The sequence below is a fragment of the Diadema antillarum genome, unplaced genomic scaffold (genome assembly GCF_040938485.1).
Source record: "Diadema antillarum isolate AM-2024a unplaced genomic scaffold, OU_Dant_1.0 scf00000112, whole genome shotgun sequence".
Lineage (NCBI taxonomy): Eukaryota > Metazoa > Echinodermata > Echinoidea > Diadematoida > Diadematidae > Diadema > Diadema antillarum.
The window spans coordinates 3314459-3340807 of NW_027271001.1; the positions used below are offsets into that span (position 1 = coordinate 3314459).

The 26349-nt window shown below is 38.4% G+C and overlaps 1 protein-coding gene across 1 annotated transcript; it reads right to left on the minus strand.

The window, feature by feature from the left end:
• Positions 1 to 4471: 4471 nt before the first annotated feature.
• LOC139719625 (integrin-linked kinase-associated serine/threonine phosphatase 2C-like) lies at positions 4472 to 24554 on the minus strand. Its single transcript, XM_071631033.1, has 8 exons — positions 24445 to 24554; positions 21999 to 22229; positions 21055 to 21172; positions 18510 to 18710; positions 14833 to 14920; positions 13663 to 13784; positions 10312 to 10513; positions 4472 to 4749 (listed from the first exon to the last, which is right to left on the minus strand). The coding sequence occupies exons 1-8, from the start codon at positions 24476 to 24478 to the stop codon at positions 4606 to 4608; spliced, it is 1140 nt and encodes a 379-aa protein (XP_071487134.1). The 5' UTR covers positions 24479 to 24554; the 3' UTR covers positions 4472 to 4605.
• Between the last annotated feature and the right edge of the window lie 1795 nt (positions 24555 to 26349).

Below are 26349 nucleotides of genomic sequence, written 5' to 3' on the forward strand. Positions count from 1 at the left end.
TTCTGTGCCAGGGTTTTGTGCAGTGTGTACAGCACTATTGGGCTTTCTGGGCCAATCAGGACTCAAAGAATGCAAAGGGTTACAAATATCTTATCAGTAGACCTCGCCTAAGTCGACATCGCATAAGTCGACAACTCGCTTAAGTCGACACAATAAAAAAGTCCCGATTTTTGCTTTTGTTATTCCTTGAAAATTTCCTCGTCTTAGTCGACATTTATAAGTCGACAACTCGCGTAAGTCGACCTGATTTTTCAGTGCCAACTGAGCTGAAATACGTGTTAATTCCCTCGTCTAAGTCGACATAATTTTTCGCTCAAAATCTTATCGCCATTCTCTGAAAAAGAATTGTTTTCCCGCTCCTATTCGCTGCGTGTACGGCGCGGTAGCGTTCGCGCCATGCGTCCATTGTCTTGTATGCCAGAATATAGAAAGGACATACGCTCATTTACACTGGAGCATTACATGTAGTACCCAAAACAGTTCACTTTACCCCTTTTCTCCCTCTCGTTTTTCTCAAATCGCACAAATTTTGTACACTTATATGTCCCAGTAGTTATTCAATATCCGAACATGAAATAGTAGTAAATCCGAATATTCTAACGTTGATTATTCCGAAGCGGTATTAAAACCAGGGCCCTTTCTAAAAAGATTTATTACAATGCAACTACGTGTAATAATGCAACTAAAAAAAAAATCAAATGCAGGTGTATCACATCACACGCAACTTTTGCATTTAAACGCCAATGCGTTGCTGAAAAGACTTGCGGTTTTTTTACGAAACTATAAACTGCGTTTTAATACATCTCTTTGCATCTACGGAAGTGCGTTATTGTTGAAAAGACTTGCATTACTTTTTTAATGTCGTAAGCAAAATTAGACATTAAACGCAACTCTGAAAATCAAATGCAAGTCCATTAAATCACATGGAACGCTGAAAAGACTTGCGTTTGATAATCACACGAAACTAGAAAATTGTAGGAAACTTAAACTCAACTTGCGTTTAAACGCAACACTAAAAATCAAATGCAAGTCCATCAAATCGCACGGAACGCTGAAAGACTTGCGTTTGATAATCATACGAAAGTAGAAAAGTGTAGGGAACTTTTTTTGACTCAATTGCGTTTAAACGCAACTCTAAAACTCAAATGCAAGTCCATCATATCACACGTAACGCTGTGTTTACACGCAAGTTCGTTGCAGAGAAGACTTGCGGTTTTTGTACGAACTATAAGAAACTGTGTTTAAACGCATCTCTAAACATCTACGGAAGTGTGTTATTGTTTAAAAGACTTGCATTATTTTCTATTTCGTAAACAAAATTACAAATCAAATGCAACTCTGAAAATCAAATGCAAGTCCATCAAATCACACACGGAACGCTGAAAAGACTTGCGTTTGATAATCATACGGAACTAGAAAATTGTAGGAAACTTAAACTCAATTGCGTTTAAACGCAACTCTAAAAATCAAATGGAAATCCATCAAATCACACGGAACGTTGAAAGACTTGCGTTTGATAATCATACGATACTAGAAAATTGTAGGGAACTTTTTTTAACTCAATTGCGTTTAAACGCAACTCTAAAAATCAAATGCAAGTCCATCAAATCACGTATACAACGCTGTATTTAAACGTAACAGCGTTGCAGAGAATACTTGCGGTTTTTGTACGAAACTATAAGAAATAAATTGCGTTTAAACGCATCTCTAAACATATGTGTTATTGTTTGAAAGACTTATCGTAAGCAATATTAAAAATACAGATAAAACGCAATTCTGAAAATCAAATACAAGTCCATCAAATCACACGGAACGCTGAAAAGACTTGCGTTTGATAATCACACAAAACTAGAAAATTGTATGAAATTTAAACTCAATTGCGCTTAAACGCAACTCTAAAAAATCAAATGCAAGTCCGTCAAATCACAAGCAACGCTGTAATTAAAACGCAAGAGCGTTGCAGAAAAGACTTGCGATTCTTGTCCGAAACTAGAAACTGCGTTTAAACGCATAAAAATGTACGGAAGTGCGTTATTGTTGAAAAGTCTCGCATTATTTCTTATATCGTAACGGAACTTTCGCCATGACCGAACTTAGTCTGCATTTGTAGGGGAAAGACATCGCAACATTTACACGTTTCAAACTACCGAAACGCATGCTGCTTCACAAAATGTCAATGAAAAAAATGATAACGAATTATTGTTAAAGTTCGCTATGCCGAAGTTTTAAATCTCAATACAAAGTTAAATTAGTCCGACAATGGTAAGAGGTTTGTTTTTTACGAAGGTTATAGTAGCCCGAAAGATGTCGTTTTCGGATGAACAAACTTTTCTTCTTCTTTTTATTTCAGACGGGCCCGCGCCGTACAGAGCGGTAATGTTGCGAATCGGAGCGCGAGAACAATTCCTTTTCAGAGTATGGCAATACAAATTTAAGCAGAACAAAAAAATATGGCGACTTAGGGAAGGAAAATCACACATATTTCAACTCAGTCGGCACTGAAAAATAATCCCGACAGAATCATGCGAAATCACACCCATATCTTCCCAGCAACGCATTTGAATTAAAATCGCAAAGTTTAATGCAATTTTGGGGAATTTGCCTTCGATATTTCAAATCAAGTTTAAAACGTGAAGTGTCTAGAAACGGGCCTAGGTTTCCGATCCCGCTCTCTCAAAATCTCTCTAGAGATATGGGAATTGTGCGTTGTCGTTACTAACCCGCGCAAGATTTATGCATGAACTAAAACATTATTGTTGCTCATGGCAGTAGGCATGTTTTGACAGCAAAAGGAGTAAGATATGGGTAGCGATCCGCATCGTGATCCAAATCTTTCATTTATAAGTCGACAAAATGTCGACTTACGCATAAGTCGACATTCGCGTAAGTCGACGTGTTTTGCTCAGTCCCGATTATGTCGACTTACGCGAGGTTGACTGTACATTGTATTCCATCATAGTGTACATGTATTGCATAATAGCACCCTTTAGGTAAGTTCTTCTAAACCTCACATGTGCCTTCATAGACTTGTTCCATGTCACTTCCATGGTAATTGTGAAAGAATATATATTTTTTCATCCTTTTTAAAGTGATCTCCCAGACTTCTACAAGTTGTCACAAGTACACAGCCATAAAACAGCAGAGAGCTACAGTAAATTCAGGGAATAGTACTATTTGTGTATCATAACATATTTCACTCAATGATAATTAATTGAAAAGGTAGTATAAACATGTAAATCAAATTCCCGCTTATTCCAAGCATCAAAACTTTGTCACTACCAAAATGGGGAAGAAACATCATTTGAAAAAGCAAGTAATGAATGTCACTCAGTCAGTGACATACTGTTGCAGGAAAGACATTATGTGATGTAAATTGAAACATAATATATTAATATCTAACGATCACAAAAGAAGTTTGAATTTGAGTCTTGAAACTTGACCTCCATGAGAATGTTAAAGGGTGTGTACAGTTCTGGTCGAGGTGAAGATTTAGCTTCTAACGTTTTGTGAGATATTCAGAAACCACTCTATGAGATGTCAAAGAGCATGCGGTTCTAAGGGGTATCAAAAGTTTATTCGATGAAAATCCGTTTTGAAATGGCTGAGATATCCAAAAACAATGTGAAACAAAGAGATACTAATAAAGTTGGGGCATGTCACCTTTTATTATTAGCACTTTTTTGGATATCTCAGCCATTTGAAAACCAATTTTCGTCAAATAAACGTTGAATCCTTCTCAAAATTACATGCTCTTTCATATTTCATAAGAGGCTTTTCATTATCTCACTTAGGAATATTCAAAACATGAATCCCTACCTCAACTAGTACTGTACAGTCCCTTTAATATTCAGGGGGGGTTTTTCACCTCACATGGTATGTCATGTGCAGAAATAAACAGAAACCACCAAACAAATGATCTTACTACAAGTGTACATCAAAAGCCCTACTACACCTTCAGTCATCTTACAACGTAATTTACAGCCATGTACAGTACAGAAGGCAAATGGAAAATAATAAAGAGAAGACAGCTACTACACACACTTGTCCTTCATTCCTTCAATCTGTTGTAGACGGTGATATATTTCCTCCTGCAACAATTGCTCCAGTCTTATTTTCTCCAAGAACTTAGAGTTAGGGTTGCGATAGGGTTTATTTTGATGTGAGGATTTGCGGATTAGGAATAGGGCTATGTTTGTGGGTAGAATTCATGGTTGGCTTGGCGCGAAGATAGTTCATGGGGAGCACTTGTCACAGGAGCAAATGTCATGGAACCATTGCCGACTGCTCGCTATGCCAAGTTTTAAATTGGTCTGGGTGCAAATGCGGCAGCCGAGGTGAGCTTAAAATGGAACTGTCTCCATCATAGGAAACCAAAAAGTAAAAAGAGAGAACATGTTTATCATCAGCAAATTCTTAGATTTCTAATCTATTTTCTTTGCTGTCATTCCAAATAAGAGTGATTTCACCTGAATATTCCTGCCTGTTGGGCTCCTATTCCAGTCCACACAGCCAGCAGCTGCAAACAACACTGCACTTACAAGGATCACAGATGCAACTTTCGTGACAAATGCTCACACACTGGTACGAAACTCCTGGGTTTGTAGTCTATTTGTTCTGTATGTTCACCAACACCACAGTGATGTTATCAGAGCTCCCTCGCCTGATAGCCTCCGACGCCAGTCTGTTGCAGGCTGTTTCAAAGCGCACTTCATCCTGGGACCTGCCCTCCACCTGTTTGACGTCCTCTTCCTAGTGAGAGTGGTATGAGTGGTAATCAATCACAGCTGTCAGACAACAATGCACTTGTTTTGCATGCCAAGCCATGTCAGATGTGATAAAGAAACTACCTCATTCTATTCCAACAACTGAATTCCAAGAAAGCAAAGAAGAGAAAGGGGTGGACATCTTAATCTCGAACCGCAAGAGATGTATTTGGATCATTTTATTAATCGTGATCCTGTCATTAGTAAATGTCACAAAAGATTTGCACAGTGCTCCTTTAGGGGATTATCTGGCCCCCTGGGGGAGTTTGCTCCACAGTACGATAGAGACAAGGTAGCTAGCCTTCTTTTTACATTTCACTGGGTCTTGTATGACATGCTTACATACATGTATGTCTTGATTGGATCTTTCACATTGGTCTCTTTTCTCTCAATTCAATCAATGAATCTGCACTTTGTTGAAAGAAACAAAAACAAATCAATTTGGAAATCGAGGTCCATAAGAATTGATGAAGGTAAAATAAAGAGAAATCTCCTCAAAATAGGAACATTACCACATTCATTTTCTTCGCATACCACTAATTTAAAGGGAATGGCTAGTAACTGATCAGTGGGAATCAGTGGGAATGCTGGGGGATGATTGTTCCAATCCTTGTGGGATTCATTTAAGAGTACATTACATATCTAATTGTTGTGTGAAAATTGTTTGCTTCAGAATGGTCTCATATTCCAGTAATGAGCAGTTTAATGTTTCCAGGTTAGCATGCCTAGTCAGTGACGGGGCCTTAAACTGCACATTACTTGAATATGAGACCATTCTGAAGCAAACAATTTTCACACAACAATAGATATATAATGTACTCTTGAATGAAACCCACAAGGATTGGAACAATCATCCCCCAGCATTCCCACTGATTCCCACTGATCAGTTACTAGCCATCCCCTTTAAGATATACAACTAAAATACAGTAGAATGTAAATTCTACAGATGTTCAAGTACAATGTACTGTAAAACCAACAATTTTTGCTTGCATGAAACTTTCCGAATTTCAAGAAGAGCCGAGATTCACAAAAGTAAAATGCACACGATAGTTTTTTGTCTACACAATGCACAGAATGCCAGTACAACATTGCACACCTTCATAGATGGCAATTCGTGAAAGTTTCATGTATAAAAAAAAAAAAAAGTTAGTAGGATCCAATTCACAAAAGATATATGCCGCCAATGATTCTGGTTTTACAGCACACTGTATGTGTTATTCTAGGACAAGTGGTTACTTTTGCAGAATTATACTTGGAGTTTACCCTTTCCTTGCATTCTATCATTATACATATCATGACGACATATCCAAGGATGACAAATTCTGATGAAACACTTACACAACATAAAATAAAGTAAGCATGGTTATTTTGAGGTGTCAAATACTAGCCAGGTTGAAGAAATTGAAGACCGTGACAGGGGTCGTAGGGTCCTTGATGAATTTACTCAAAGTCAAATACATATATTGTATTTATTTTGTTTCTAACCATGTTGCTAATTTCACAGTTTTCTCTTTCCTCCCATCATTTTATGACACTTTTCTCTTTTAAGTGTAAAAGTGTCTTCTTAATAATAGTACAAGTTGTCCTCAGAAATGATTTCCTTGTGATCTCAAAGGAAATATCCTTGAGTGTCTTGAAACCTCCACAAATAATAATACACCTGCCATGACACCTTTCCTAAAAAAGTTAGTTTTACATCTTTTGATTGTTGTTATCACCACTTAAAACAAATGAGCATGCCAGCTAAAATAAGCCCTCAAAACACCAACAACAATGTGTGCGTGTGTGTGTGTGTGTGTGCGCGCATATTGACGCACAAAAAGAAAAATGCGTAAATTCCCTGCAAATGTATTTTAGACACACACACAAAGTACTCGCAAACAAATGAACTAAGAAACACAGACTGCATATCTTGCAAGAAAACAATGCTTATACCATATGCCTTCATACAGTTGCATGTAAAATGTCGTGTACAGTTTGAAGTATTCAAATTTAAAACTGTGAAAACAAAATGTCTTCCACACAAGGAACTATGTACTACATAAATACAAAAGCATTCTTCAGGCATTAGTAAAAGATTGCAACACAAAAAATACATTGTATACTTAATAGCTGACTGTAATAGCATACATTGCCATGCTGTTGGTCAATGCTTCTCCCCTCCCCCTTAAAAACATCTATTTCAAATATCCTCAAACCTATGAAATTACTCATTTATGTGGATATGAAATACTCAATTTGGCACAACATCAGAACATCAATCTCTACCACATGCATAAAACAAACAGTGGTCCATATTGTGAATTTAGCACACAGCAGTAATAGTATGATTGTGAGGGTTCATGAACTAGATTTCATATTGTTGAATGTGTATTTGTGACTGTATGACAATCAATGATAATTATCTGTACGCCTACATATAGCACCTTATCAAAATTGTATCAAATGCACCAAAAGTTCTACAATACACAAAGTAGCCATGCTAACCATCAACAAGTCAGCAGAACAGTCATGCTAATTGTAGACCGATTTCCATTTTTCTTTTTACAACAATTAAAAGAAGAAGCTGCTCATTACAACCTATACGCTAGACTATTAGTATTTGACGAATTGAAATGCAACAAGGAAAAGTAGAAATTACGCGGTGCGTAATATATGTCCCTGCCGGAAGTAGCATTTTGTAGCAAAATGTACAATACAGGTCAAAAAATCAAGGTCAAAGGTCAAAGAGGTCAAAGGTCAAAATTCTGTGTCTATTGAAGCCCTCAACTAGTGCCATCACATAAAGCAAACGGAATCGAAATCGGGTTAGAAATGGCGAAGGAGTAGCATTTTGTAGCAAAAAATGTACAATACAGGTCAAAAAATCAAGGTCAAAGGTCAAAGAAGTCAAAGGTCAAAATTCTGTGTAGAAGTTTTGAAGCCATCAACTAGTGCCATCACATAAAGCAAACAAAATCAAAATCGGGTTAGAAATGGCGAAGGAGTAGCATTTTGTAGCAAAATGTACAATACAGGTCAAAAAATCAAGGTCAAAGGTCAAAATTCTGTGTAGAAGTTTTGAAGCCCTCAACTAGTGCCATCACATAAAGCAAACGAAATTGAAATCGGGTTAGAAATGGCGAAGGAGTAGCATTTTGTAGCAAAATGTACAATACAGGTCTAAAAATCAAGGTCAAAGGTCAAAGAAGTCAAAGGTCAAATTCTGTGTAGAAGTTTCAAAGCTCCCATGTAGTGCTATCATATAAAGCAAACAGAATCAAAATTGGCTCATAAATGACAGAGAAGTAGCAAATTGAAGATTTTGATCACACACAGACGCACACACGGACAGACACACGGACAGACACACGGACACACACACGTACGGAGCCCGCTTCATAGTCCCCTGTTCGAACTCGTTCGGCGGGGACAAAAATGGATATAATGTATTATCCATTTTTAGCAATTGGATACATGTGAGATCTGTTGAAAAACATAGAAACTAATTGAATACATGTATGTACATGTGATCATTTTGATATCTTCAAAAAATACTTTTTGATATGTAACAAGTGTGGTATCACTGAAAAAGATTTGATTTTTTTTTTAATTTGTTGATGACCTTACTTGAAAATCTTTAAAATGGCAGTTATAGGTTTAATCTATTCAGAGTTTTAATTTTCCTTTCCCCTGACATTGCTTTAATGGGCTATTGGTTTCACACATCAAAATCTAGTGATACCTTGTGGCTAACAATCAGACAAGTGGCTAAAAATCTCCAAGTATTCGTCAGATTTTTTTTTCTCATCTGTCACTTCTGAAATGCTTATGTCTGCACTGACAAACAAACAAACAAACATACAAACAAAAAGGGATTGTGATCATACTCCAATCATACATGTACAGTGGACTCCTGTTACGATGAAGTCCTCGGACCGGCAAATTTCTTTCGTTATACCAAAATTTTGTTATAATGGAACAAATAAACACTAAAAAAGAATAGAGCCGATAATTTTGCATCAGGGATTTTTATTTTGTTGTGACCGGAATTTCGTTGTATCTATGTTCATTATAACAAGAGTGCACTGGTACTAGATTTGAGGTCAATTCATTCCCATAAGTTTGAATAGCCTTATCCAATTCAGGCCAGTGCACATGCACGCACAAAAACTTAGGCATCCAGCTGAGTACATTTCCATTTGAGTGCATTCAAACACGACAGTTCTCACGGCTAATTTTTATCGGGGAAACAAACAACAAAAACATCCGCAAGTTAGGTATCGATCTTAAAAGGAGAAAATTCTGGTTATTGGCAAGTATAATATCACTGGCATTCAATTTATTCAGTGATGATATCATTAAAGGAACACTTCACCTTTGGGAGCAGTGATTGAAAAAGTGTTCGAGATATCATATTTGATGCATATTTGTATAAGAAGTCAGTTGTATCACAAAACATCCTAACGTGTCAAGAATTTGCAATAAAGCCTAAAATATAAAGAAATATCGCTTTTTTTCTCAATAAACCATAACTGTAAACGGTTTAGTGTAGAAACACTGTTATCATAACTATTGTCACATTTTGTGTATTTAGCAATACTTACCATTTATTATACTGATTCAAATTTTTACGTTGGTTGTTTCTGTCCCTAAATCACATTTTATATTAACTATCTTGAAGCAGTAAAGCCGGGTTTTTGTTTCATCTGCAAATGGTAAATTATGCCTTTAAAGTTCTAATGGAAGGCCCCATTGCTAGTTTTTCAAGTATGGGACATCCTGTATCCTGATATGCCCGATAATGAGTTAATCTTTACTTTCCTTTTATGCCGAACGCTCTTTCCTAAACACTGGGATGTTGGTGACATTTAAACTATTTTTTTAATGCTAAAGTTTCCTTCAAATGTCGACAAAAATACAGTCAACTCTGCCCAAGGTGAATCCTTGGGACCGAAAAAACAAAACAATTCAACTTTGTAGGGAAAATTTAACTTATGAGGCACCAAACACAAACGAAAACAAAGGAATAGGAGCCAGTATATGCAATTGACTTAGGCGACTATTTGACTTATGCAACTTCGACTAGGGCAGAGTTGACTGTACAGCATGTCCCCCCAAAAAATTGCAATCAAATTTTTTGCATTGATAACACCCAATATGATTAAACTGTCTAAATGAAACTTCAGAGTCTTTATATATAACATCTTAGCTCTATTTTGCAGAAAACCCCATTTACTTTGGCTAAGCAGTCACACAGAAATATGAAAAATTGTAAAGCATGTCATGAGTCTGATTCTTGCAAGTTTAGCACTTCGATGCTTTTGTGTGTGGATACAATAGACAGAACTTGGAGGGAAGAGATTCTTGACATCCTTTACAAAATTCCTCATCTCTCTTTGACCACTGAAGCAAATCGAATGGGGTTTTTTGTAAGATGTGGGCAATGAGTTATAGTTCCATACCCTGAATTTGTATTTGGATTGATTCGCTATTTTTAAAGATATCATTGCGGAGGGTCCCATTGTAATTTTTTTGGGACACACGGTAGAATACCAGTCAAACTCACATCCAGAATCTCATTGATAAATTGGATAGCTGAATCTTCACTGAAACCTTTCCATAGTCCATCGCAGGCCATGAGTAGGTAGCGGTCACTGACTCCTAGTTGGCACTTCTTGATGTCCGGTACGCACGACACGCCGCAGTGCTTGAAGCGGCCGTCTCCAAGGGACCGTGACACCTCCACGATTCCCATCACTCGTCCATCCCTTTAGGGAGTCGGCAAGAAACGTTTGGAATCAAAAGCAAGATTATTTCTACATTGCTCAACGGAAAGAAAATTAGTGCCAAAAAGAGCATACAGAAATCCCCAGTACTTTTAAGAAGTGTGTTAATCAGCAGCAGTACAAAACATCTGAAGGCACCACACAACATGAGAGTGACAGTTAAGTCAGCACAGAACCAACAGCAAAGAAAGCTACAAAAAACTAACAACTAATGCGTACTTACACAATGTTAATTAAATACACTATTCATCACTCTCTTCAAATGAAAACATCATAGACTGATAGGCTTACATCATATCGATATTCAAGTAGCAAACCTGTCAAACAAAAATCAAGGAAAGTAACTGAACTTCTTACAAGCAATCTAGGAGATACATTTGATGTAAAGTGCCTTAAAACCTTAACTGATTAAAGGATACCAATGCTTTTATGAGCAAAAGTTTGAGAAATTTGACAGGAATTGTAAAACGGGAAACCATCCAGGGTAAACTGCAGAGATGAAAATGACTTCAAACCAACTACTTTACATTGTATGCGTAGCTTCGGATTTGTAAAGGCACAGTTGGTATATGATATCTAAATACGTCAACTGCATTGTACTTTTAAAGGTCCTGTTTACCTTTGGAAGCAGTGATTTTAATAAATGTTTAAGATATCACTTTTGATACTTACTGTATGTGCAGGTCAATTGTATCACAAAACATCCTACCATATAAAATTTTTGCAATAAAGCCACAAACATTGGGAGATATCACTGTTTTTCTCATTAAACCATAACTGTAGACGGTTTAGTCTGGAAACATTTTTATTATAACTATTGTTCATATTTTGTATATCTAACAATACTTAACATTGATTATACTGGTTCAAATTTTTACATTTGTTTCTATCCCTAATTCACATTTCAGAACTATTTTGAAGTACTAATACTGGGTTTTTGTTTCATCTGCAAATGGTAAATTATGTCTTTAAAGAAAGTTCCACTATTAATTTAAATGCTAAACTTCCATGAGTGTGTCTATTGTCATGAGAGTGCTACATCCTTGTTACAGGGGAAGTCTCCCTAATTGTGACCGTGCATCACAAAACGAACAAAAAGTAGCACCCCTTAATTTTATGTGAGGCTCAAAAAAGGTGAAATTGGTCAACCGAGTCAATCTTGAGTTGTTCATAGTTTTTGAAAGAGCTATCCTCCTTCAAAATTATTTTGTAATTTGGGATCATAACATGAATGGGAAAGTGTGTTTCCAGCAGTATTTCTACAACCCTTTATTGGAGGAGAGTAGAATGATCAGGTATGTCTTAAAGGTCCGTTTTCATTTCTTAAAATCCTTTGCACACGCTTCACTTTCAAGTCTAATAACTTTCGAAAGGATACTGCTACTGCTTCGAAAGTTAGTATTAATCATGGACAGAATGTGTTAAAAGAACATGCTTAATTTCAGTTTAATCTGATAATCTCTTCATTCTTGTTGCTCCAGTGGTTTACATCCTGTGTTTTGTCCCTTTCATCGCACAGCTAGCACAGCTTGGTAAAGATTAACCGCTTGAATAGACGCTGTACTTCAGAGCCTCTTTTCGCAGTTCACACTTTTCCACAGTGTGTGCTTTCTTTCCAGTATTTAGATAGGTTAGGGGAGTCCATTTGAATTGAGTTATACATCATTTAAAGCTTGGAGTCTGCTCTTTCAGAATCTGCCCTTAACTAAAAATCCACATCTGGCGACTTTTTGTTTGTTTTGTGATGCAGGGTCACAATTATACATGTGGATTGAGTGAATGCAGTGATATTTTTAGAACACTTCACTGATGTATGAGGAAACTTGGGACAATACGTTCATAAGTAATGACTAGAAATGTCGCTCTGGCGAGTGGTATGCCTCCGCCATAATGCTTGGTTCTCTGAATACGTCTATAGCACAATGTCTTGACAATGTGTGATGACAGCTTCAAATAACTGGCAAAATATTAAAATGACAGGTTTGTCACAAATGCATTGAGTGTTCACTATCCTTGAACTAGGTTTATTTGGATGAATGGCTATACTGTCAAAGAGTGCAGGTTTTGGGGGATTTGAGGGTTTGTACCCAACTTTTGACCCTTTTATAAGTTTAAAGAAGAAGTGAAATTTAGCACTTTCACTTGACCTTTGACCTTTTGACCTTCGACCTTTAAGCAAGAAACTTCCAAGAGAATCTGTATTGGGTAATATGCATACATTAAGTTTCAAGAAAAAATCCTGCAGGCATTGCATAGATAAGAGAGAAATTATGACATTTTGATGAGTTGACCTTGACCTTTCACCCCCTGACCTTTGACCCATGACCCCTAAATTCCCTACATGATCACTGTCAGTCGGTACATGCATATATACTAAGTTCCATGAAGATACCTTGAAATATTTGTGAGACAAGGAGAAAAAAGTGAAATTTTAACATTTCCACTTGACCTTTGACCCTTGACCTTTGACCACATGACTCAAAGCTCTCTCTGGGGAATCTTTATTTGGTAGTTTATGTATACACCAAGTTTCAAGAAAATACCTCCAGGCATTGCATAGATATAGGGGAAATAGTGAAATTTTGAGCATTTGACCTTGACCTTTTGACCTCGAGCATGTGCGCCCAAAAGTTGATAGGCACAACTTCGCCCACTCATACATATACATGCCAAGTTTCATTAGGATACCTCTAAAAGTTTTTTAGATACGCTGTCCACAAAATTGATTACGGACGGACGGACGGATGGACGGACAACCCGAAAACACAATGTCTCCGACGACACTTCGTGGCGGAGGCATAAAAAAGTTTCTGTGCCACCATCGCCGGCTGAGAAGACTACAATACAACATTTTGTGACATCATAAATGGACAATGATATAGAAAAAATGATGTGTTCTACTAATATTGCTGCATTCACTCAATTCACATGTATATTTGGGTATCATTCCTTTTTAAGTTTCATTCTTCTTTTTAATCACCTTGAAAATTATACAATCAGAAATGACTAATTTAGCCTGAGGTTCATGATGAACGACAGTTGCATATCATGTTGCATTTAGCATAAAGGGTTTAACTGCCTGAAAACACAACTTCAGTTTGAAAAGAATTAAACGTCAACTCCAGCATTACCTGACATAGCCCCCTGCCTTTTGGATGCGTATCCTCTCCTCGTAATGGGTGGGGCTGTGGTCCTTGGTCAGAGGGAGGGGTTGGTGTCGACCCGTCTCAGGGTTGAACCGACACAGAATGGCCTGTTGAGTGACAACATGGGGGGGGGGGGGGAGGAATCAGGACAGAACAGAATTGACGTACACCATTTCGAAGGATCGAGTCATATGCTAGTTCTACTGCTGTCACAATGATTGTTGTAGTAGTAGGAGTTGCAGGAAAAGTAATGGTCCTGGCATTAGCAGTGATATCACTCATAATGATTATCATAGGAACTATTATCATTGGTGGGTAATAAATCAAGTATTAGTCTTCTTATCTTTGTGATTATACTTTAATCATCAGAACTGCATCTGAAATTGCTGCTGCAACAACAGCTACTAAAAACACGATTAATCCCTCCGACAATCCTTCTACAAGTACTACCAACACAGTTAGGGATTAAGGGATTATCTAATCACCTATTAAATGAGAGCTAAGTTTTAGGACATTCTTGACTAATCATAAAGTAGATATTACAGCAGCTGTGGAATTGGCAAATAAAACGCAGTAAAAAAGTAAAGCCCACAGAGACAAATTACAATATCAATATACAATTCAATACATGTTTTTGTGTCCACTTTTGGGATCAACTTAAAAGTAAACGATTTCCTTATCTCACCCTAGGAAAGTCTTAATCAAGAGCCAGCAATAAAATCAAAACACTGACATCACTTGTACGTGTACGATCTCAATAACATTGTACAAAGGAGAAGCAAATCTTGTCAACTAAAAACTTTAACTGCAAGTCTGTATTACAAATACATTGTATGGCACAAAAAATACAAAAATATGATGAGATTTATTGCACGAATTCAAATCCAAAAACAATTATAATGAATCGGTGTACAATAATACAATTGTACATGTATAGTTATGGTTTGTTGGCTTTTGTTTAGCTTAAAGCTGTTGACCTCCAGCAAAGGGAACATTAACCCATTAAGGACAGACCGATTTTGCTACAACACACATTTCCCATAGACCCCTGCCCGAGTATACTCGGGACTCGTCCTCAACAGGTTAAATTGAAGATTCTGCCCAAACAGTGCTGACAAAAATGATCAAGTCATAGATTAGACTGAGTCAGAGAACCTTACTATCACCAAGGTTGGCTATGTAGAGCGTGTTGTCAACCACCAGCACACAGACGGCTGTGGAACCATCCTTCCAGACGGGCTTACTGCCAAATTTAACAGAAAGGGGAACAAAATGAAAGGACTTTTGCCTTGCAACTGACTGACAAATTGCCCTACATTGACGTACATAAGCAATGAATTAACCAGTGTTTAGTAGCAGCCATGATAAAGGAAATCATGGGCATACATACTCACATAGGATTCGAACCTATGACCTCCTGACCATCTGCACGCTGTAAGGATTAGAACCAGCACAGGCAGTCAGGTGGAAGCTCGGTAGTCTACTGGATGTCCGGCAATCACAAGGTCATAGGTTCGAATTCTGCCCGGGAGTGTATGCCCATGATTTAGGCCAAGTAAAAAAAGAAACCAGTTTCTCGTCCTCGCGCGCATCGATTTTGGCCGCCGCGTCGATTTTTTTACTATTTACTATTTTCAAAATGGCGCTGAAAATACCAAGAAATTCATAATTCTCGTCTCAGCCCGCTCCCCGCCCGCATCGATTTTCAGTTGCCGCATCGACTTTTCTGATATTTTACTATTTTTTCGGCCGCCGAAAAAAAAAAAATCGACAATTCACCTACCAATCGTGATGTCTCATTTCTAATTACGCCTTGCGTCCTCTACTTTATAGCTGTAGTACAGCTGTAGCTTCTGTAGTGCGTATGTAATAACGCATGCATTTCACACTGCGAGCTCGGAAAGAAGGAATGACCCACAAAGCAGTTGAACTGTAATTGGATGGGCGCGGGCGGGCGCGGCCTGGGCTGTGATGTACAGCGCACTCGGTACGTCGTGGTGTAGACAGGACGTTGAGCACCTTCTGTACATTTTTCTCGTGCAGACTGTTGCCCGCTTCATGTGCTGCTAGATTGATTGCGCAATGTAACCACATACTAGTCATAGAGGAGACCAGCCAGCCAGCATATATAGCATGCGCGCGTTCTGGAGCTGGAAAAAAAAAAATCGTGGAGTGCAGTGATGGAGAGAACCGATCTCAAGCGCACGTGTGCACAGCGAACGGCTTTAATACCAGGGCCCCGTTTTATCAAAAGATAAAATCAATTTTAATTTTCCTTACTACACAGTCTGCCATAGACTTACAGTTGAAATCGACTTCATAATCAATTCTAACTCTTCATAAAACGGGGCCCAGAGCTGCCAACCTTTGGAAGCACAAATTAGTACTCAGCAGCTCCAAAATTCGTATTTTTCCACCAGAATTCGTATTTTTTCAATCTCCCTCTTTTTGCTATTTTGAATTAAACGCGTCGACTTATGAGGCCTACAGGCTCTAAACATAACGTTATGACACATGCCGAAGCATCGAGCTGGTCACCAGCACGATAAAGATGCCAAACTACGCAATGTTCAGCGTTGATTGATTGCTTTCTCGCAATGAATGTGTACGAGTGCAAGTATGTACCTCCAAAAACTTGCTGGGATGATTATGGAAGCTTCCACTATCTAGCAGGGGACGTGGAATGCTTTCATCTTCTCAAGAGAGCTTCTGTGTGAGCGGATGCGATACCGGTACTCTGTTCCGTGTTTTCAATTATCGTTTACTATGAAAACATAATCACGCGTTGTTTTCAGGCTTTTTTCATTTTATTGGATTTTAAACATTAGTCTTTTCCGAAGTATTCCAATTCCTTTTCCCCTGACTGGAATCGGAAAGTCTGCTATAACGATGATCGCAAAATGCCGCGCTGTGTGTGGAAGCGCCGATGTGCAAACACGTGGCTTCACTTTCAAGTTTAAAGGAATGCGCCATGTGCTCCTGCCTATAAGAGGTTACTGCAAGTTCGATGAATCGAATGCGCCGTAGCTGAGCTGAGCTGAATGGCTTACGGTAAACATGCAGTTTACGTTCGATACGAAGAAATCAGTACGTCTTTCACGAGGGAAAAACACACAAAACAAACAAACAAACAAAATACACCCACAAACGAATGTTGATAGCCAAAACTTTGAAAAGTAATAAGCAGTTTTGATGAGCGTGAACTGAAATTGTCATTACACGTTGAGTTTTGCTGTTTATATCACTGCTGCTTCTTGGTAGCACTGTAATGATGGCCATGGAAGAAATGAAGGGAGAATGTGACTTACCTGCGCAGGTACATGTTTTACTACATTTATGTAGTTTTGGTATACAATCATTCATCATCCACATGATGAGTGATTATCAAATGTCTTTTTAGAACATGAAGAAACATCTTTAAATGTTTAATGCTATAATGCCATATCAGTATCATTTTGACATCCATCTGCAATTGTACAAGCCAGTTTCCAGTTGAATGTGCTACAATTGTACTGTGAAGAACTATACATACCAGCTGTGTGGACTCAAAAAGTCACAAACACAAATGATAAATAAAGCAGTGTTTTGAATATCATGGAATTAATTTCAGTCGTACATTTGTTGAAAGCCATGTTTTATACCTGTTTCAATTAATAGCACAATACATCAGAATTGCAAGTACACTGGTATCAGAAATGCCAGCATTAAGATGGTCATTTTCCCTTGACATCTGTAGTGGAAAGAAAAAGCAAATGTATTTCTGCATGCATGAAGTTTCGTTTCAAGTATGGTAGGCCTACATAATATATCTATTTGTTTGAAAATGCACAGAGTGCAGGCAAGACATACACTTGGGACCTGGTCTCTCATAACACAGCTACCAGAGTGATATTTCATTTCATAAATTGGATATAGAAAATAGTAAACCCCTCTCTCGTTACCTTTCTCAGAATTACCGGACGAGAAACACATATTACTTACATTTTGACAATCCTCGAAAAAATAGTAAGATATCAAATAGTAAAGACCTCCCTCATCGCCTTGCTCAAAAAACCCGGACGAGAAACTGCTTTCTTTTTTTACTTGGCCTTAGGTGTATTTTCTTTTGGCGCTACTGCTAAACACTGATTAATTCAGTGCTTATTTACGTCGATGTGGGGGAATTTGTCGATCAGTGGCAATAAAAACAACTTGACCCAAGATTTTCATCAATTCAGACTTCTGTCTGTATGCCTCGTATCACATGCAGTAGATGGAACAAATGGAGTACCTTCCAAACTTCATGCTTTTCAGAGTGAATCACTGAAGAACAGACACAATGTAATTTAAGTTCTGAAATAAACCTATAGCCAAAAGTGCACACTGGCACCGGTCCAACGGTCCAGGACCAGTAAAAATTACTCAATACTGTCTGACCAGTAACTTTTTCAGGAGTTGACGGGTAAAAAATTGAAAAACTGGGTACCGTACCTACTGGTATGACAGACAGGTCAGACCAGTAGAAAAAGTGGGTTAGTGTGCAGCCCTGCTATAGCTATGGTGTAATCTCTTGCAATATTCATGTCAAACAGTAATTTTTACAATAAACAAAAAAATAGCATAGAACCATGTATTTTTGTTACATTTGGAAATAAGAACTGGAAGAAAGATTGAAGTAGAAAGTAAAATTATCAAGAGGATATGTGACACTTTAATACACCACAGGGACTCTACTCAACTGAGTACAAAAAGTCTTGACTATGGGATGAATTTCAACACTCAGGTACTTCTGTGTTGGGTTAGATTTTTCTGTATTTCTGCCAGAGACTGGAAAAATATATTGCATATCTTACCTTGCTGAAGCCTGCTTCAGAAAAGCCTCATCAGTGACCTTAAAGGTATCAATCAAACATTTCTTAATCTCCTTGTCCCGATTGGTAGCCTCTCCTTGAGGGAACTTGATGGCGAGGTGCGTGTGGAGAGTACTGGCGGCGTGCTTGGATGCTCTATCTCCACTGTGCCCATCAAACACGGCGTAGTATGCCATTCGGGATCTGGGTAGAAATCAAAGAGAGCGTGAAAACGACAACAAAATCGATGGGCTTGCAAGTTTACAACCTTCACAAGAAAAGGAAATTTACATTGCTGCAATGTAAGTAACTCATTCGCAGCTGTAAGATCTATTCAGAGTTTAAAAATATTTACAGCAGCCTGATTTTTCTGTAAGTTGACAAACATTCTGTCTAGCAGGTTTCCATATATTTGCCACAGATGCTATTTCTCACTGAATATATAATTGTATTTATTGCACCGTTAGCTATTACGAATTCAGGATTCTTTCTTCACTTGCACGATCTATATTACTATTTTAATCCTTATCATCCTCATTATCATCATCGCCATTTCTCTTTATATATTTTTGATTATCAATATCAGTGAAGAATATAACAAGGAAAAGTAGAAATTACGCGGTGCGTAATATATGTCCCCGCCGGAAGTAGCATTTAGTAGCAAAATGTACAATATAGGTAAAAAGATGAAGGTCAAAGGTCAAAGAAGTCAAAGGTCAAAATTCTATGTAGAAGTTTTGAAGCCCTCACCTAGTGCCATCACATAAAGCATACGGAATCAAAATCGGGTTAGAAATGGCGAAGGAGTAGCATTTTGTAGCCAATGTACAATATAGGTTAAAAAATCAAGGTCAAAGATCAAAGAAGTCAAAGGTCAAAATTCTGTGTAGAAGTTTTGAAGCCTTCACCTAGTGCCATCACATAAAGCAAACGGAATCGAAATCAGGTTAGAAATGGCGAAGGAGTAGCATTTGGTAGCAAAATGTACAATACAGGTCAAAAATCAAGGTCAAAGGTCAAAGAAGTCAAAGGTCAAAATTCTGTGTAGAAGTTTTGAAGCCCTCACCTAGTGCCATCACATAAAGCAAACGGAATCAAAATCGGGTTAGAAATGGCGAAGGAGTAGCATTTTGTAGCAAAATGTACAATATAGGTCAAAAATCAAGGTCAATGGTCAAAGAAGTCAAAGGTCAAAATTCTGTGTAGAAGTTTTGAAGCCCTCACCTAGTGCCATCATATAAAGCAAACGGAATCAAAATCGGGTTAGAAATGGCGAAGGAGTAGCATTTTGAAGCAAAATGTACAATATAGGTCAAAGGTCAAGGTCAAAGGTCACAACTGAAATTCTGTATAAAAGTTTCAAAGCTCCCATGTAGTGCTATCATATAAAGCAAACAGAATCAAAATCGGGTTAGAAATGGCGAAGGAGTAGCATTTTGAACATTTTGATCACACACGGACGCACACACGGACGGACACACGGACACACGGACACACGGACGGACGGACGGACACACGGACACACACACGTACGGAGCCCGTTTCATAGTCCCCTGCTCGAACTTGTTCGGCGGGGACAATTAGCAAATATTGTTCTTTATCACCACTATCATTTTTCATTGAATATAAGCATATTTTTTAACCCAAGTAATATCTCATACCTGGCCAGGCAATATGAATTTCAAAAGTTGATAGTCTTACAAACACTCACAACAATTGAAATTCAAAAATGTTTTTGGTAATGTGAATTTCGTAGCACTGCACTGAAATTCAAACAGCTTACTGCTCCTGTGGCAGTCAACAACTTTGACAGCACATACTGTGGTAAAAGGTAACCGGTCGGACGACAGCAAATTTACTCGTGTTACGGGAACAGTGAATATGAAGAAAACTACAAGTAGCATTTAAGAGCCCCTACAATACACCTACCTTGATATCAGAGATAACAGAAATTATATGACATATCAATCATAGCAAGTAACCCATCTGTGTGCATTCTTATTTCCGTGTCGTGCAAAGTGCACAAAAAATCCAACATCACAAAAATTTCCACTTTAACATTACAGTATGTCCCCCCAAAAAATTACAATCAGATTTTCGTATTGACAAAACCCAATAAGATTAAACTGTCTAAATGCTACATCAGGGTCTTAACATCTTACCTCTATTTTGCAGAAAACCCCATTCAATTTGGTTAAGCGGTCACAGAGAAATGTGGATTGTTGTAAAGCATGTCATGAGTCTGATTCTTCCAAGATTAGCCCTTGGATGCTTTTGTGTGTGAACAAAATAGACAGAACTTGGAGGGAAGAGATTCCTGACATGCTCTACAAAATTCCTCATTTCTCTTTGACCACGAAAAGCAAATCGAATGGGGTTTTCTGTAAGATGTGGGCAATAAGTTATAGTTTCGTACGCTGAAATTGTATTTGGATTGATTCACTATTTTTAAAGTTATAATTGCGGAGGGTCCCGTTGTAATTTTTTTGGGGACATACGGTATAAGTATTTACTCTGGGACATACAAGGGCTAGAGAGTGTAACTTACATTGTGGAAGGCAAATTGGTGAGGTGGGAGGTGAAATCATCCAAGATGACATGGGCGTCCTGCATGCTGTCCCTCTCCCCCTGCCTCTCAGCGCTGAAACCCTGCAACCTGTAAATACCTGTGTCATTGTCAAGCACGAGACAGTTTGAATAAGGCGCTGACTTTACAGGATTCATTTAGGTTTTCCTTCTTCTTTTTCTTCTCCTTATCCTAGAGCTATTTGTCTTCCTCCTTGAGAGTATCACTTAAGGACTAGTTTTCCACTTGGAAGTTGCCAGAAAAATCTAATGATTAAAGTCAAAACATAGTTCTTGGAAGGGCTCAAAAGTAATCTTCTGTCACTTGGAATTTACTTTCAATACATCAAAAGGGTCTCAAATTCATGAAATCCTTCCGTCGAGATGTTTTCATTGCAACTGATTGACAAATTGCCCTACATTGACGTAAATTATTTACGTCGATGTAGGGCAATTTGTCAATCAGTTGCAATCAAAAGGGTCTACCAAGAAACTTACCTGGCTGACATGATGTGCCAGGATGATGAGCTGATTTGGAGTGTTTTGAGATCAAAGAGTAGAGTAATTTTGGTCGTAGTACACAACTTTCATTCCAGAAGAGGGGTAGGCTAGGAGATTGTGGACTTTTGTGAACATTTTCGGCCAATATTTTGCATTTTCGTCATAATCCGACTGAAATCGTGTTACATCGTGCACATTTCTTATGCATATGTGTACATCTCAGAGCAATAATCGACAGTTCTGCTGGCAGACAAGAATTGTTCTGGCTTTAATCAGCATGACAACAATTTCAAATCAGTGTGTCTAGTTTACAGACTCAGAATGGCAAATATTTCACTTTAATTGCACAAAGGGTCACATTCAGTATAAATAAATTCATTTAGGGTAGTCCGTGCAGATTAACCCTGACTACTCCATACTACTCACCCATCGCTAACCTCTTGACAGATGGACGATCCTCATCATCATCCCTGAATTGTCTCTTTGAAACTGCATTCTCATCACTTTTTTCACTGACTACTTCTGCTGAAGGACTTTGGATGTCCTCTGTTTTTCTTTCCAGCGTCTTTTCAGACAGTCTAGGCGAGGTAGGCACGTCATTGTGTGAGGTCTGCAAAGTTGCCTCGTTGCTTTCGTCTGGTTGTTTTTTCTCATCACCTATAAACAGAAAGAAAGACAATATATGACAAACTCTCAGCTCATTATGGCTGACCACATCTAGTCTTTTTCCTTTTCCTTAAAAGAAAATCAAACCTTCAGACAGGTTATATTGTCTACTGGCAATATTTGAAAGGAAGCTTTCTTGGCAAGTCACTTGTATTCAAGGAAAGCTCTTTCATATGATGCGACCATCATTTTTTGTGCTAATTGTATCAGCTGTTATTTTTAATAATCAACACTAGTCAGTCAAGTCGTGAAAAAAACATCTCCCAAAAATGTTTGCAACCCACTCATTCGTGAAAATGTCTGTTCATGAAAATAACTGCTTATATGTACAGTTGTATATATAATATACATTGTATACTTATATATTGTATACATTCATCACAGTAAATAGATGTTATGCCACGTAATAACTGACTGACTGCACCCATGACCAAGATTACCCATCACCTAGGCCAGCCCAGCTCAGTTTTCACTTTCTAATTGGGCCCTAGGGCTATGGGTCTGGTAATGAATGTTTGGTTTGGATAGCTCAGAAAGAGCTGCTTCATACACAGGGCTGGGTATGGTAACCGGTGACCCACACACATTGGTACAGCACCCTAGGGTTCGGTTGGGGGGGGGGGGGGGGGGGACCAATCGACCAGGTTCAAGGTTGAGGAACCAAGTAGGAGAGACAGAGCCTAGTAGTAGTATAGTGAGGTGCCCGCACTTCGTCAGGGGCCCCAATATTGTCACCCTGCGTAAATTGCTACAAGTGTACCGATCGAAGAACAAAATTTACACCTGGAATAACTATACACAGCCCAGTCGCTGAAAAAAAACGCATGGCGTCTGGTCGGGCTACACCCGGGACTGTTGTCAGTACCAACCATCTGGATCTGGATCTGTTACTCTGAAAAGCTCAGGTTGAGCATCACTCAGCTCAGAACGTGATGCTCAACCATACATGTACGTTTGAAACTTTGCAGGGTTACCACAACCAGGCAAACCGAGGTGAAAATTGAACAGTTTCTCTCAAAAATGTTAACATCATAAAAGGAATAGGTGTTACCCATATCATCACAGCACAGTCACCCACATTGGTCTTTTATGTGCTTTGTCTATGGGAGGGTGGTGGGGTGGGGTGGCGAGGTGCAGGCCCCTTCCTAACTGCAACCAGCCCGAACTCGAAGCGTTCGGGCTGCGCATTGCAGGATTTTGGATCTGGGAAGGCCTAGTATCGTTGAAAGGGGACAACTTTGCACAACAGGGAATGACACTAGAACCAGACAGGAAATTGCCCACTTTAATTCAGTCTTCGGTACCAAAACGTCAACGTAAGTCCTCCGAGGACAATCGCCATCTTTCGTTGTTCCTTCCGCCCTCTCTCAGCGTATCTGTTACAATCGTTTACATATTATGTTCCCTTACATCGTGGCTAAATTTCACCTTAAATACTAAAAAATGTGTCAATTTGAATACTTAGGGCCTATGCAGATGATGAAGTTCAATTATTGACAACAGGAATGGTCAGGATACAGAGAACGGAATAGTCCGCTTTTCATTTCTGTTCAAATTGATGACTTTAAATGATTCGGTCAGGAGAGATCTGCGAGAACAACAACTGCTCTGAAAGACGGATTTGAAACCTCTGGCACTGCTCTTGCACGAGTCAGTAGCACTAGCAGAGTAGCCTTTTTGACCACGCGGGTCCAGGCACTCTTGCTTGCTGGGCGACATCATACATGTGTGTGGCGCCCCATTCGATTGCTCTCTGTTAGCTGGTGTGGGCGCATTTCACTTGAACCCGTTCGCTTGCCAAGACGAGGTGCAGGTCACTCAAGTAAATTTATTTTATAATAGATTCTAACCCAGTTACATTGTAGATCTATACAATTTACAACATTAGATGGGTATGATGTAAAACATGATAGGGCCTGCTCCAACAGTAAACAGCATCTTTCATCAGGGATGTTCTCTGGACAAGTCCTGACGTGAAATATGACAATAACAAGTGTCTGAAGTGTAACGCAACCGAGTGCAAATGAGGTTCTGTCAACTTTCTCCAACAGCATAATCCTGCTACACAAAAACTAGCATACGGGACTACGCACAAAAAAAAAGACCGAACAATGAGTGAGGTTTAGAAGTCTTCTACAAATACCCCATAGACAATGTCAATAATAAACTGAAACGATGTAAATTAGAACCATAAAACATCCGTTACCTTCTGGTTCCGGAAGATCTGAAAACAGATCCATTTGATTTCACCGGCCCTCGGAACTGACGCCAAGACACCACCAGCGTGACGGCACTGAGAACTTCCCGTAATAGAAGATCCTACGTCGTGCACTGTACTTGCACTCTACCACCGGTACCCGTCGGTGAATCTTTGCCCGTACCATACGTCCAAAAACGCAGGATTGCTGAAGAGCGCCAGTACAGTACTAAATCACGGCAAACCCAAAGAGATTTATGAATCTCTTTGGGCAAACCCGAGAGATCAATGGATATTATAAGTTATAATCATCATTATGAATACTGGAGTATGTGTTTTGGGGAGTTGAAAATCACACAATTCACAACATATTTGATATGGTATAAATTGACAAGTATGCCTACTTTTCGACTAAGTAAATTTCACATGTTTGTTTTTTGTTTGTTTGTTTGTTTGTTTTCAAATCAACAAATTTAAGCAATGTTAAATTTTGCAGTTCATTCAAGGGATAGGCCTATTATCTGTTATTTTCCTCTTGTTATACATCATCATAACTTATTCATACCGTGATAATATATCATTATCATTGTCGTTAGTAAGTACAAAATTAGTAGTACGATAGTGTATATAGGCCTATACTTATATCATTATTCTTTTTATTGCTGCTACCTCATTTTGATTTGTTGGTTTATTCATTGTTTAATTGTAGGGCCTTGCGGTAGGCCTATTAATCATTACAAAGATACATAAGAAACCCGACAATTTACACAAAGTAACTTGATGAATACTGAACAGAAGGAAACCATTTGTGGATGAAGCCAATTGATTGCATGTTAAGCCCGCAGGTCATCCACTTTTTTAAAGGTGTTTATTCGAATTTCGTTCAGTGCCACGAAATTCACATTACCAAATAAACAAAACAAAACATTTTACAAGGACAAAACAACATTATGCACAAACATTGTACAGATCGAGATATGTCAATCTAACATTATGACTCGTTTGACAGAAAACAAAATCCGTTTTTTTTTTTGAGCGCACATATTGTATCCTCGTGGGTGCTGTTCGTTATTCCGAAGGTTCGTTATTCCGAAGGATCGTTAATCCGAAACACACAAATTCCCAATACCTAGAGGTTCGTTAATCCGAAAATGAAAAAGGGTTCGTTAATCCGAACATTTGTGGCGTTAACGTTGTTGTTGTTGTTGTTGTTGTTGTTGTTGTTGTTGTTGTTGTGTGTGTGTGTGTGTGTGTGTGTGTGTGGTGTTGTTGTTTTTTTTAATTTAGATTTCACTTCTGATTATTTTTTTCGGTTTTAATTGGTCGGTCTATGGCAAGAAAAAAAGAGGACAAGTGATTTTTTTTTTTCAAGAAACAAGTGGTGAAAATAAATGTACCAAATTGCCTTTAGGGCAAACTATCGTGTCCCCAGTTTGGGGCACTTTGCGAGAATGGTTACAGCTCGTTATTCCGAAGGTTCGCTATTCCGAAGGTAGTCCGAAGGTTCGTTAATCCGAAGGCTTGTTTATCCGAAAATGAAATAGGGTTCGTTATTCCGAAGGTTCGTTAATCCGAAAATGAAATAGGGTTCGTTATTCCGAAGGTTCGTTGATCCGAAGTGATAGGGTCCGTAACGAACCTTCGGAACAACGAGCTTTGTTTCATTTTCGGATTAACGAACCTTCGGAATAACGAACCTGATTTCATTTTCGGATTGATGAACCTTCGGAATAACAAACCTCATCACATTTTCGGATTAACGAACCTTCGGAATAACGAATATTCGGAATAACGAATCTTCCGAATAACGAATCTTCCGAATAACGAATTACACCTTTGGACTAAAGAACCTTCGGAATAGCGAACCTTCGGAATACTGGTTGAGGTGGGGATTCAGGTTTATAACATTCCGAA

Coding starts and splice junctions, on each gene's coding strand:
- LOC139719625 (XM_071631033.1), bottom strand. CDS start 24,478: ATGGATCTGTTTTCAGATCTTCCGGAACCAGAAG. Junction 21,173..21,998: donor TGTCAAGAGGTTAGCGATGG/GTGAGTAGTATG, acceptor ACAATGACACAG/GTATTTACAGGTTGCAGGGT. Junction 10,514..13,662: donor AAGGCAGGGGGCTATGTCAG/GTAATGCTGGAG, acceptor GACTCCCTAAAG/GGATGGACGAGTGATGGGAA.